At 49.8% G+C, this 13,909-nt stretch overlaps 2 protein-coding genes across 4 annotated transcripts in view; one reads left to right on the plus strand and one right to left on the minus strand.

Annotated features, from left to right (window-relative positions):
* Window positions 1-598, minus strand: part of CCDC191 (coiled-coil domain containing 191) — a 37,287-nt gene extending 36,689 nt beyond the window's left edge. For all 3 annotated transcript variants that reach the window (XM_025199614.1, XM_025199613.1, XM_006020156.3), the window contains exon 1: window positions 270-598. In XM_025199614.1, coding sequence (XP_025055399.1) covers window positions 270-467 — 198 coding nt within the window. In that variant the 5' untranslated portion in view covers window positions 468-598. The remainder of the gene's footprint in view (window positions 1-269) is intronic.
* The window catches only part of QTRT2 (queuine tRNA-ribosyltransferase accessory subunit 2), a 24,738-nt gene continuing 11,294 nt past the window's right edge, over window positions 466-13,909 (plus strand). The window contains 6 exon segments of the mRNA XM_014518270.2: window positions 466-604; window positions 1,581-1,887; window positions 5,261-5,316; window positions 7,417-7,493; window positions 11,741-11,950; window positions 13,808-13,909. Of these exon segments, the coding sequence (XP_014373756.1) occupies window positions 1,688-1,887; window positions 5,261-5,316; window positions 7,417-7,493; window positions 11,741-11,950; window positions 13,808-13,909 (645 nt within the window). The 5' untranslated portion in view covers window positions 466-604; window positions 1,581-1,687.

Below are 13,909 nucleotides of genomic sequence, written 5' to 3' on the forward strand. Positions count from 1 at the left end.
ACGCGGGGCCGGGGGGGGGGAAGTAGAGAGGTGCAGAGAGCCCCAGGGCTCCTCCACTGGACTGCATTCCCCAGGGGGTGCATGGACGGTCGGGGGGATGAAAGGTGTTTTCTGATTGGCCAACAGTGCCCCCGATGCCCCCTGGATGGACGGAGCCCCCTGATTGGCCACGACAGGGAGGGGGCGGGTGAACCCCATTGGTGGAGGGGGAGGACACCTCCATAGGGGCCGCGAGAGGCTCGTAGCTGCTCGTGGGGAGTCACGGTTACCTTAGGCCGGGCCGCGGCGCCGAGGCGCTGCCAGCGGTACAGCCCCGAGAAAGCCATGGCTGGGGGTGGGTGGCTCTCCCCGCCGCGAGGTATGCCGGGAAGTCGAGTCCCCCGGCGGGTGGCGCCTCGGCAGCTCGGGCTGCGCGGACTACGCGGCCCACGATGCACTGCGCCGCCAGCTTGCGGCGGTTTCACCATGGCAACGGCACCCCTACGTAATCATCCCCCGGGGGGAGTCCCCTGCGTCCCTCAGTGATGATATGGCGGGCGCTGATTGGGCCAGGGCCGCGGGCGGCCTGCTGCGACGCAGACACGTGGGGCCCTGGGAGAAGCAGGTAAGGAGGGTCTGCGGCGAGTTCCCCCGCGCGAGCCCAGAGCCAGTGCTCAGTCCCGGGCGGGGGGGCAGAAGGGGGCGGTGCCAGGCCCAGTGACCAATCCCGGTGGGGTGGGGCCAAAATCCAGGGCCCCGCCGCAATGAGGGGGACAGGGTGTGGGAGGGCGCCGTGCCAGATGCCCTGGTCCAGTCCTTCTCAGGGGCACAGAGCTAGAGCAGCAGCCCCCAGGCTGGTGCTGGACAGTGCCCAGGGAGTGTGGGACAGGCCTGAGGAAGGAGAGCAAGAACCGTGCCACTTCCCCAGGTGCAGTGCCCCACTCTCCTGAGTCCCAGCAGTCGAGGGCCAGTGGGTGCTGGCCGGTGGGTGACCCTGGAGTGCCCGTTACTAACCGGTGGCCCTGTTTTTGCATGGGCTGTCCCATGAAATCAGTAGCTGTGTCCCCTAATTCAGCTTCCATAATTAAGGAAGGCAGAATGCTTCCCTGGTCGGCCTTGCCACTGCTAAAATTGGGCAGCACTTAGGCTGGAGTCCCACCAGACTTGGGGTGCGTACATGCATTCAGATAACCTGGGGAAATTTGCCCAGGCTTGTTCTCCTTGTAGAGAAACTTACCCAGAGCCATGAATACAGACGCTCACCTACTGAGGTCCTGAAGAGCGGAGGGCTTGCTGTGCTGACGTGGTGCAGCCAGGGGGACTCCTGTGCAAGCATCTCTGTATGTTCTGCAGGCTCCCTTAGTCTGCCTGGCAGCAGATGACAGCAATGCATAGGGCAGCCTTGCTTGGCTAGCAGAAGGCCCATGGTCAGTCTGTGTTGTCAGCAGGCACAGACAATTGATCCCTCAGGAGTTACTCTTCTGGAAGGGGTTTAACCCTGATTGTGCACAGTTGTTTTTTTTCCCCCTGGAGCAGCCATTTTTACTCTGAGAGAAAAAGCCTGAACATCTGTACATTTGTGGTTTCTCTCCATTTCCTAGCCTTTACAGAAACAAATAGAAACCCAGCCTTTTGGGGGAGAAAGCCTCCCTCAGCGATCTGTCTGCTTAAAGAACCTAGATGCAGTTGGCCAGGAGAGTTTAGCAGGATGAAGTTAAATCTTTCCAAGGTGGTCAACGGATGCCGTCTTGGGAAATTGACTAATCTTGGCAAGGAAGGGGCTGAAGTTCTGGAGTTTCCAGGCTGCCTGCTGTATACCAAGACAGGATCCCCACCGCATCTCACGCACGACACGCTGCAGGCGATCAAAGGTGTTCCCACTGTTGCACAGATCACTCTTTCAACCCTGTAAGTACAAAGCCCAGATGGACACCTGCTTTTGTGCAGTTAGCTTCCCAACTGGAAACAACACTTCTTTGTTTGGACAGGGGTGGCCAACCTGTGGCACAAGCAGCACAGGCAGTCTCTGCATGTGGTAGGTGAGGGAACGAACAGTAAGAGCAGGAGATCAGGCTAGGAGCTGAAAGTGGAACAGGAGACCAGGCAGAGGAAGGGGATTGGAATGGCACTCGGGGAGGGCGCAGGGCTAATTTGTGGTATGCCTGTCAAATAAGTTGCCCCACCCTCACCCAGTTACAGGTTTATTTTATTAAAGTGTGTGAAGCGAGAAGCATCTCATCTGGCTCAGCCCAGGAGCATCTCTAGCCCAGCATCTTGTTCTCCCCAGTAATAGCGAGAGTCAGATGTTCAGGTTAAGGTGCAGGGAACCCTAGAGTGGATGATTATACAGCCCTAAGCAGTTCTCAGGAAGAGAGAGCCTGCTGCTTTGGAACCATGAAGGGCTTGGCCTGTAAAGCACCAGCACCTAGCTATGGCAATGCTCTTTGTAAAATACAAAATTTGGAAATGCAAACACGCCCTGGGGAAGCTTGCAGGAGAGCTGCCAGTGGGACTTCTCACTGAGGACTTGTCTGCATTATGGGGCTTTTGCTGCTGTAGCTGTGCCAGCAGAACTGTTTGCAGAGTCCCCTAGTGGAGACAAGGCAGACAAGGTTCCTTGGGTGAATTTGATATCTTTTATTAGGCCAACCCAAATAGTTGGAGAATATTTATTAAGCAAGCTTTCAGGTTCAAAAACCCTTCGTCAGGCTAAGGACGTTTCAGCAGTTGGTGTGTGCTCTTCCTGGATGGAGACAAGGCATATTGCAGCAAAAGCTACACCAGCAATATTTTTGCTGTGCTGAAATATTGCAGGAGAGCCACACAATGGGTGGGCAAGTAGGGTCAAGAGCTCTGGGTGTGACTTAGGGTTGGGGGTGCCAGAATGGAGCTATGGCATGCCTCCCCTCCTGCCCTCCAAGCTTATGCCCTGCACCTCACCTACAGCTGCTCTGACAGTGGGAGGGCAGAGCATCAGCAACAGACAGCAATCAGTGAAATGGCTGCTTGACATGCATCGGCAGCAAGGGTGACACTGTGAGTTTCCTTGCTGGTTTTCTGGTTCTGACTGGCTCCAACTCCAGTTTCCAATCCTGGTAAGACCCTTGATATTCCATGATTGCAGTTCTCAGCTCTTGATCCTGATCAAACTTTGACTTTGGCTTTTAGCTCCTGATTCTGGTTCACCCTTGGCTTGACCTGTCTTTGGCTTCTGATCCTGGCCTGCTTTGAGTTTAGCTACAGCCCCTGAATCCAGTTCTGACACCAGACTCCTCCATACCCCCAGCTCCCTGGAGGAACAGTTGGGACCACACCAGTGCTTTACATGTTTAACCACTAGGCAAAACTGTCCACCTCCTGGTTTCCTAATATAGCCATACTTTGACTTGTACAGAATCCTCTTGTAACTGCTCTGGTCAGGATGCAAAACAGATCTTTCTCATTCTGATCCACAGACTCCATTACAGTCCTAGCTGGAGATCCTTGATGCCTGTTTAACAGTAATAGTAGCTGATTGTTTTAGGTCTGAGGTCCCAGGTTCAGGTATGCCCACCACAGTGTCAGCCATCATATTCCCCTTGAGGGTTTAGATCAGGGAGTGCCACCAATTAGCCCCACACCCATCCCAAGTGCTCCTTTCCTGCCAGTCACCTCCTTGTACCTGATATGTTGCTTTGCTTTCTGCTCCCTGCTCTGTGCTCCCAGCTTGATCTGCTTCTCTGCTGCTCCTTGCTCAGTGATTCCCATCCTTTCTGCTGCTATGCTTTCTGCTCTCTGCCTCATCTGCTGCTGTGCTGCTTGTCCCCTCCTGAGTCTGCTGTGTGCCACTTCACTTGTAGCATGCATGTCACAGTTTGGTCACCTTTGGTTTAGATCCTTGGGGTTGAATAGGTTCTACATGAATTATGTATGCATGAGATCTCAAAGCAAGTGCTGTGTTTTTTCAGTTACAGGTCAAACCTTTTTTTTTAACTCTCCAAAAGAACCATAAAAATCACTTGACTTATATGTGAGCGTAGCAATAATTATGACAGTCTTGACTTTTGTTACCTGCAATATTTTTATACGTGGAACAAAAATACTAAGAATTATTATTTTTAACATATTGTCTTGTATATAGCCTGCACCCTTCTCACTAAAACTGGCTGGTGAAACTTGGTATGCGGTATATGTGAGAGATCCAGAAATTTAGTAGTAGGCGAGTGTTGGCAGAGTTAATTGCCATGGCTCTGGGAGCCATGGCAGTTGATGTTGTCATCACTCCTCTGCTGCCAATTTTCCAGACCTATGGAGATCACCCTGGCCAGATGGCTTCATGTGTCATTGTGGGGCAATGCACAGGATCATTCTGTGTCTGGGCAGTCACGTGGCCCTGGACCCAGTATGTGGGGTCAAAACCAGCACATGGCCCCAAACTCTGTGCTGGGTCACAGCCAACGCACAGCCAGCGCATGTATATCGACTGTGTGTGCTGGTTATTGGCCCAGTTTGCTGGGTCCATCCGTGGGCCCCATCTGGCACGTAGGCCTTGGGAGCAGCCAGAGGCCCCTTTAACACTGCGAGGGGCGGGACCACAGCCACTCTGCCTGGCTCTGCGGGGCCCCCCAAAGCGCAGGGCCTGGGGCGGTTGCCCCAATCTGCCCCTCGCAAAGGACAGCCCTGGGAGTAGGTTTGGCTCCCTAACTGCTGCTACTTGGTTTCTCCTAGGAAAATTTTATCTTCTTCACTCTGCCTCTTAAAATCAATGCGTATTATGTATGTGGGTGTGTTGTATGCAAAAATTCAGTATTTTAACATGTTCAGTGCATTTAACCCTTTGGGCCTTTTTCTTAGTTATTTGATTCTCCCTTTGATTTTGTAAGAGCAAGAGCAGTTTGAGGTCTCGTTCTATAGTTATCAACTTTTATTCAGGGAAGAAGTAGTTTCCCCTAAAATAAAGCCTGAAAAAGTGGGTTCCTAGCAGCTTGCTAAGGTTGCTCCTACCTTTGCAAAAACAGGCTCTGTAGCTCCCTACCTGCAGGTCTTCTACCATGATGTGTGGTAACTGATGTTGTATGGATTGGCATTGCCACCACATAGTCTGATCCAGATTTAGATGGCACTTGTGTTGACAAGATGTGGGTTTCTTTACACAGCAGCTCTATCTTGCAGGCCTGGGGCAGTATGATCTCGTGATATTGGCTGAGTAATTAACTTGTCCATGCTTCTTTCTGCAGACTTCTTGTCATTGAAGCTGTTGTTTACATGTCTAATATGTGTGTCCTTTTATCTTTGGATACAGTGTGGAACTTCATGAGGTCTTGGAGGAGTACAAGGAAGGAATTGGGAAATTTATAGGTAAAAGAGTGTGTGTGTGTGTGTGTGTGTGTGTGTGTGTGTGGTCTGAGCCCATTAAATGTATTCTTATGCTTCTGTACATACTGAGGCAGAGGGCTAGGGTACAAGCCTTTCACCGCTTATAGCTTGTGTTTCAGTCTGTTTTTAATCCCACGTAAGCCACATAGGCAGCTTATTTATTATTAAATGTGGACATAGGGTAGATGCAAAGTATTACACACACCACAGAGCCTGTAGTTCTTTTCTTCATAAAAGAGAGACATTGCAACAGTTTTACTGTAATTTCCCCCAATACTGTCAAGAATGGACTTTCATACTGACTTGGAGGGGCCCTCTTCTGGATCAAGAAAGGGAGCTGTCCATGGTCTCTCCCTTTTCTTTTTTCTTTTTTTTTTTTGGCCTTTGTGCTGTGAGTGAGTGTTGACAAGTACCATTTTGGTGACTTTTTTGATGCAGACACTTCCTACAATTCAAACCTGCTGAGAACAACCTTTCCCATACAGCCGACCAAGCAGTCCCTGGAGGGTAACATCTCTTCAATCACTGCTGATGTGGGACAAAGTAGACTAGGTTATTCCCGCTCCGGCCGCCACGAAATGATGGCATGAATAGGCAGTATGGAACACCCCAAGTATGGTACACTCTCTTAGAAAAGATTTCCTGGCAGGTCATCAAACCTCTCAAGTCACTATTCTGATTTTTTTTTTTCTAGGGAAGGTGGCATTCAGGATGCATAGACCCTTCAGGGGCAGAGAAATTTGTCTGCCCATCCTCTCAGCCCCCTCACAGTCTTCTGTTTCACCTGACTTGCTCCTCAAGTTCTTTCCTTTGCTCTATGGAAGGTTGTGGGCCAAATGTTTGTTTCATTTCAGAAGGAACCACTCTCAGGCACTGTGCTTGATTGAACTTTTTATGCCTCACTTAGCCAGACAGCGAGCCTTTTCTACCAGGGCACTCCTTACCAGACAGGGAGCAAGACCTTCCTCCCTAGATTTGCCTTTCTGTTGACAGCAACTCTGAGGCATTGTCATCTGTTTTAGTCCTCTATATACCTTCTTTAAGGAGCACTTTGTGCATGAAACCTTCCCCTGTTTTTTCCTGTGTCTAGAATATTTAACTAGCACAACCTTCTGATTCCTCATGCCATAGCTGTTGTGAGGCATGCACACAGATTTATTGTGTACCCTCTGTTGATCAGGGACATGTTTAATTGGGGTAAAGGCCTGCCTCAGCCTTCCTTGTGCTTCCCAGGCTCCTACTGAAGTGGAATCTATGTGTATAGAACACACACAGACAAGCTTCTCTGTGGCTCTATTCATTATTGGGCATGTTCAATTGTGTACCAAGTAACCTCAGTTCAGTCAAGAGGATTTAGACACATCTGTCATTAACTGTAATTGGAGGTATGGCTGGGATTTTCAAAGGAGTCCAGAGGAGTTAAGAACCAAGCTTCCAGGGAGCTTAAACGGGATTTGAGCAACTGACTCCCTTAAGTGCCTTTGAAAATGCCAGACTGTGCATCTCAGTCTCTTCACTGGCTTTGAAAAGTTCAATCTTTGTCTACAGACAATATGGGGAAGCCCATATTGTATTAAATGCTTCCAGCTTGTTCAATAGTGGATGAGATTGTTACTTGAGAGGATGATAAACTTCTCACTGCTCCTGCTCCTCAGTCTGTTACTGTAATATATGTTACCCTTCCTTTAAGCCTTGGGCCTGAGATGGTTTATATAGCCCAGACTAAATGGTGTCAAGTGTCAGATGTCCCCCATGTACACACTGAGTGGGAAATGAGTCAGCTGTTGTTGGGTCTGACTTCTTTTAGCAACAATAGGCATTAATCAAGTGAAATAGAGGCCCATAGGCCACGTGTAGCTTGTGAAGTCATAAAAAGCAACTTCATCCACTTTCATTTCCCACTCCATTTAGAATCTAGCTGTCCCACTTGATGTTTCATTGCTGCGGAAGTCAAACAAGTGATGTTACTGATGGAAGTAATGTACATTTCTTCATGGGGTTATCCTTTTTTTAAAGAATCACATCTGCCTCCTTAGTGAGGTGCCGGTGCAGCCCTCATGTTTCTTTCTGTTGTATCTACAGGTATGCCAGATTCGGTGCTGTACTGCTCAGTTCAAGACCCTGCCACCTCCTGTCCATCTGGCTACAATACCAACACGGTATGGTCCCAAAGCTCCAAATTCAAAGGTCCAAATTAAGTCCCTCAAAACCCAGACATCTCCCAGGTGCTAGAGAATCATTGTCTCCCATTTACCAGCCAGTGTTCCCTGTTTAAACAACAGAATGCCATCATGGTGCATTGAGCAGTACTATTCAACCCTGTTAGACTCAAGGCACCCCTCAGAAAATGCCAGATTTTAGTTTTCACTTGTTGCTTGACTACAGAAAAATAATAGAACAATTCTTCTGTTCCTAAACACTCAGAATCCACAACAGGTCATAATATTTTTGACACTGTAGGTTCCTATTTGATATCACTGGCTTTATCTTGGGAATCGTGGAGATGTTTGCATACCTAACAGTGCTAATATTACACAGCACCCCTAAAAGCACCCTATTTGAGAATCACTGGCACAGTGGAACATAAAGCACAGGGCTACAGTATCCATCTATATATCAGGCTTAAAATAGGGGAGTGTGGTCAGATAAAGGGCAGCAACTGATCTGTCCAATTTGACTTATGAACCGCAGATTTCCTCAGGAGCCACTGAGTGGCAATAAACTTAGAACCCTTGGAGGCCAAGTAGCTGTCACTTCTTAAATAGCCAAATATGCAGGAGGATGACATGCAAAAGCTGCAAGGGGCTGGAGTGATCACTGGGGATCTGGGCTTTCTGTTTCCCATGGAAAAATGGAGTAAAATGCAGATTTTCCCCCTTACTGGAGTAAAACACGGATTTCTCATTTTAGCAGAGAAACCTGTGGATTTTGCAGTTTTACAGCGAGCTCTCTGCAGGCTGGCAGAATTTCAGCTTGCAGGGCACAGGGAGGGAGCAGGAGGAGGTCATTCAGGTGGGGGCACCGTGTGTGTGTATATGAATATGCCCCAAGGCAGCCTTGAGAGCAGTCCCCACAGGTAAGTGAGGGAAGGGATTGAGGCCCCCATAGGGAGGGAGGGAGGAAATTGGGCGGGGTTGGGGCTGGGGCTGCTGCCTGGGCGGGCAGTGTGTGGGGCTGCAATGCATGGCCTCAGGCCCCCGGCAGGTGGCAGGATGGGGCTGCAGGCAGCTTGTTTGGGGGTGGGGCTGGCTCCCCGCTGCTCCCCCCGGGAGTCTCCTGCATGCGTGGGGGCAGTGTGGGTGGCAGCACAGGGTTGTGACCCTTGCTGCTGCGGCACATGTGGGAAATACATTGCCAGGGCAGCGCAGAGATCAAGCTGCAAGCACCTTTCCTGCGCAGCTGCACTCTGCCCTACAGCACCGAGTCACCACCATGGGCTGTGAAGGCCCCGACGGAGTGCAGCAAGGTGGGAGCCCGCAGTGCTCACTTACCCTGCACCCACCCTACACACAGCTGGGGGGTGTGGGTTCCCCCTGCCCCTCCTGTGAGTGTGCACTGAGGCAGGGAACCGCCCCCCACCCCGCCCGTAGGAGGCAGGCAGCAGTGAGGGAGCCGGCTCCATGCTCTGTTCCACTGCAGCAGCTGCTGTCTTCTGTCAGGAGCAGGAGGCTGCGGATCCGGGTCCCTGGCCTCATAGTCTGGGCAGCTAGGGGCTCCTCTGGCAGGGCTGGGGGTGGGGACAGGGGCTGTGGATGCGGGGCAAGGGACACCCGTAGGGCTGGGGGGCCTGTGGGGCAGAGTAAGGGGCACCAGCAGGGCCAGGGGGCTGTGGTGTGGGGGAAGTGAGGGGCACCAGTAGGGCTGGGGAGACCCTTAATTTTAATCATGGATTTGGGGGGTTTTATCAGAGAACTTGCAATTTTTTATCAGGGAAAGTCAGGATCCCTGGTGATCACCTAGAAGCAGGTGGTCTTGTGCATAGGCATAGCTTTTGCTCAACTGCTCCTCAAACACACTTTGCTTATTGGACTACTACAACCCTGGGTTGGAAAAGCTGTCCCTAGGACTGGACTTCTGTCTCCATGACAATGTTGGATGTTCCTAGTGAAGAGTTTAGCAAAAGCAGGTGATTCCTGTTTCTTTCTGATGTGAATACCTGTCCTCTACAAAGTAAGCTGAGTCCCATCCAATTCATTTCGCACTGACCACAACCATTTCTCAGTTGGCAGGACTTTCTGTTACTATTTCTCTCCTTGTAGTCCATGGGAATTGTGCTGTTGACCTCCTGACATGTTAGTGCATGTGCGTGGACAAGTGCTTTCACCTGAATAGAATTCATTAGAGGCAATGAAACGGAATGGTTCCCTTCACTGGACAGAAAGGTCCTGCATTCCAGGCTGCTGTTGAACCAATGATCAGGCTCCTTAGCTGTTTCCCAGTTCCTCAAACCATCTGGTTTTCCTGCAGTTAGCTTTTTTGGATAAAATGGGCATACTGCTAGGGGGAAAATAATTACACCGTTCGCGTTTTTTATATCTGCTTGAGAAGTGAAACTAATCTGATTGGTTTTGCTTTGCAAGTCTTGTACGCTAGCACAGCATGAGTTATTCTGGGTTTCTGGTGCAACAAGAAGAACATTTGAACACACAAAAGCTGTTTGGCATACAAAAGAAAAAGCAGTAAAAGAAGAAATTCATGATAATGCTTGTACTCATATTGGTGGTTGTAAAACCCTTTGATTTTAAATGTGGAGGTCTAAACCATGGGAGTGTTCCTTTTAAAGCAGTGACACTCAATCATTTGGCCCTGCAAGCTAAATGAAGGGTGTGGGGCTGGTCCATAGGCCAGATAGGAACTCAACCACCAGGATTAGGTCCTGGGGGCCCCGTGCCACTTCCTCCTGCCACGGTCAAGTCTCGGGGGTTCTGTGTCATGCCCTGGTATGCTGGGGTCAGGCCTGGTGCTACCCTGTGGGCCCAATCTAGTGCACAGGGCCACAGTCCCACAGGACTCCCTATGGACTAAATGACAGAGTGGCAGGAGCTAGCCTTCAGGCCAGGGCTTGAGCACCCCTTCTTGCAAACCTTGTGAGACTCATCATTATCCAGCTGGAATGATCCACATGCAGGGAAGAGTCATATTATGCTAGTAGCTACAAACTGGAGCAGTCAGGTCCACATATGACACTAAAGTCAGTCAGCATTTGAAATATGTCCCCTTTGTTTGCTCAGGAGCTAAAACATAAGAATACTGTTGTTTGGACTAATGCTTTGCCTCCCTGCCATAAAAGCTGTAGATGGACTGGTACATGAAAGTACAAGATGAATGTCTAAGAACACAGACATGATGGGAAGGATCTGAGGGCCTGGGAAATAATTTAATATTAGGTCTTACATTTGATCACCTGACAAATGGTGGTAATGCCTCAGGCGGAAAGGAGAATGCATGTGTACACAATATCTGAATTTATTGCTCAAGAAACTAAGACATTTTTGTGTAAGCCTGCACGCAGCACAGATTCCTTTTCCAACATTAGTTGGACATTAGTTCATGTGGTTAGAGCACAGTGTTGGGTTCAAGAGACTTAGGTTATTTTTCTAGCTCTACCACTGATTGGGCCTAGCATGGAAAAGTCACTTTGCCTTTCATCCCAATAACCATGAGAAGATGTCATTCTCATTTTACAGATGGAGACACTGAGGCATGGGGTGAAGCTACTCACCCAAAGGTCCCCTGAAGGGTTTGTGGCAGAGATGGAAACAAAACTCAGTTCTGCTTCCCAGTCTCGTGCTTGGACTGCTAGATGCCAAAGACAGCTAGGTTTTCTAAGCAAATTTCTTTGACAGCTTGTCCAGAAATACTCTTTGACTAGCTGCAGGGGTATAGGTTGTAGCCGTGTTGGTCTAAGGACATAGGCAGACAAGGTTCCTTGAGTGAATCTGATATCTTTTATTAGACCGACCCAAATAATTGGAAAATTAAGCAAGCTTTCAGGTTCAAAAACCCTTTGTCAGGCTAAGGAAGTTTCAGCAGTTGGTGTGTGCTCTTTCTGGATGGAATGAAAAGTAAGCCAGAGGCTGGGCTGGTATGCATAGTCTTCACTGACTACCTGTCTTGTATGCATACCAGCCCAGCCTGGCTTCTTTACTTTTCATTCCATCCAGGAAGAGCACACACCAGCTGCTGAAACTTCCTTAGCCTGACGAAGGGTTTTTGAACCCGAAAGCTTGCTTAATAACTATTTTCCAACTATTTGGGTTGGTCTAATAAGATATCAGATTCACCCAAGGAACCTTGTCTGTCTTTGACTAGCTGGCACTTTACCAAGACTCCACAACATCCCTGGTGGTCTCTTACCTATTCCTATCAACAGCTGTCCCCATATTTTTTTGTTTGCCCACTACAGACAGTGTCCATATGGGGATGCGGTGGGCGGATGCAAATGACGGCTTCCAAGTTCATGAGCATGCAGCAAGCTCTTAAGCCCAACTGGTTCCAGTGCCTTTCGGATGGAGACACTGCTTCTGGTGAAACCAGCAGGAAGAGAGCTAAGAAGTCTGTGGACCGATCACTTTCCTTTCTGGACAAGTGCCTTCAGCTGCTAGAGAAATCACCGGTAAGGTCACAGCATCTCTGAGGCAAGTGTTTACACTGAACCTGGTAGGAGCTCCAGGGCAGGAGCAGTAGAGCATCTGCATGCATAGTCCACTCAGGCACAACATGAGGAGCAGCAGAGACATGTTTTTTTTTGTGCCTGTCCTGCATTTGTGCCTTGTCCCTGATGAAGAGGAACCAACCTCTAGAAGTGAGAGAGGAACTCAGCCTTTTTAGTGTTTTGGGGTGGGGTTTTTTTTGAGTACAGCTGCCTTTCCTTCTATGCTTGTGTTACCTTCAGTCAGTACCAGTTTCCACCCAGCCTGAAGCTTCTAGGGAAGCAGAGTTGGTTATCAAGGTCCTGAGGTCTGCTGAAGTACCAGTCCTTAGACAATGAGGGTCCCTTCTGAAGGGAGACTTATGGAGGGGGAACAGGGATTTTTTCCCTTGTCTAGAAGTCAGACAAGCCCTCATCCACCTGCCCTATTCATTTTATTTTTTCCTTATTTAAACTCACTGGAGTACCAGTCTTTCTGGCTGGTGGGGACTGACTAGGTTTCACCTGTGCTACTCAAGCACCTCCCCTTACTGGCAGACTGAATATACTCCTTTTTTCCTAGGGAAGGGGTGTGTGTGTGGCTAGAGCTGTGCTGGCTAGGAGCCCATGGTAGTGGGGAGGGCGCCAGCCCGGTCCTGCATAGTGCTGACATTAGGGCAAGTCTGCCTGCCTTCATGCCCCCAGTAGGGAGCACTGCAGTGAAGTATGCTCACTCCTTCTCCATGTATGTCCAGTCCCAGAAATAAAGTAGTGTTGCAGTCATAGATTGGTGCTGCACATGCATCCCGCACTGTTCAGCTTTCTTATGTGCATTTCTTGACTGGTTGTTGCAGGAAGACTGTTCCCTTGCACACAGAGTAGGAGGAAGGGGGCAGGGTGAACTTCATGGCGGTGCACTGGGTTCAGCACAGAGGTGGTGTAGACATGCCCTGAGAGGCACTGAAGTGTAAGGTGTAGCGAGTAGCAGTCATGACAGGAGGCTTTCTTAAGGTGTCCTGCAGCAACACTTGGCATTTCTGCAGTGCTGTCTGAGAATCGAATGCAGTTTCTAAAGGTGTGTTGGTGGTTTCTACCCTCAAGGGAGGTGGGGAGCTATGGAAGGAACTGGGGGCAGAGACTGGCCCTTCATTCTCCAGTTCCCTGCTCTAGGCCCTAAGCTGCACTGTTCCCAGACCGGAGCCTTTATAGATTCATAGATGTTAGGGTCAGAAGGGACCTCAATAGATCATCAAGTCCGACCCCCTGCATCGGCAGGAAAGAGGGCTGGGGCTAGATGACCCCTGGGTCTAGATGACCCCAGCTAGATGCATATCCAACCTCCTCTTGAAGACCCCCAGGGTAGAGGAGAGCACCACCTCCCTTGGGAGCCCGTTCCAGACCTTGGCCACTCTAACTGTGAAGAAGTTCTTCCTAATGTCCAGTCTAAATCTGCTCTCTGCTAGCTTGTGGCCATTATTTCTCGTAACCCCCAGGGGCGCCTTGGTGAATAAAACCTCACCAATTCCTTTCTGTGCCCCCGTGATGAACTTATAGGCAGCCACAAGGTCGCCTCTCAACCTTCTCTTGCGGAGGCTGTAAAGGTCCAGGTTCTCTAGTCTCTCCTCGTAGGGCTTGGTCTGCAAGCCCTTAACCATACGAGTGGCCCTTCTCAGCTGGTACCAAATTCCACCAATTCTTATGGGGCCAGGAAGGTGCAGTTCAGTTACCAAGGGCCTGGGGGCTGTCGTTGCTCCTGTTTCTGGGTAGTGATGGTGCAGGTCTTGTTTCTGGACCAGCTAAGTTTGCATTTTTTGTAGTGCTTGTACCTCTTGCCTGACCCAGGAGCTGCAGGAGAGTGTGCTGATTGGGGTGATCGAAGGTGGAGACGTTCTGGAAGAGAGGCTCAGGTCAGCCAGGGAGACTGCAAAGCGTGCTGTGGGTGGA

Source organism: Alligator sinensis, unplaced genomic scaffold (genome assembly GCF_000455745.1).
Source record: "Alligator sinensis unplaced genomic scaffold, ASM45574v1 scaffold343_1, whole genome shotgun sequence".
NCBI classification, from domain to species: Eukaryota; Metazoa; Chordata; order Crocodylia; family Alligatoridae; genus Alligator; species Alligator sinensis.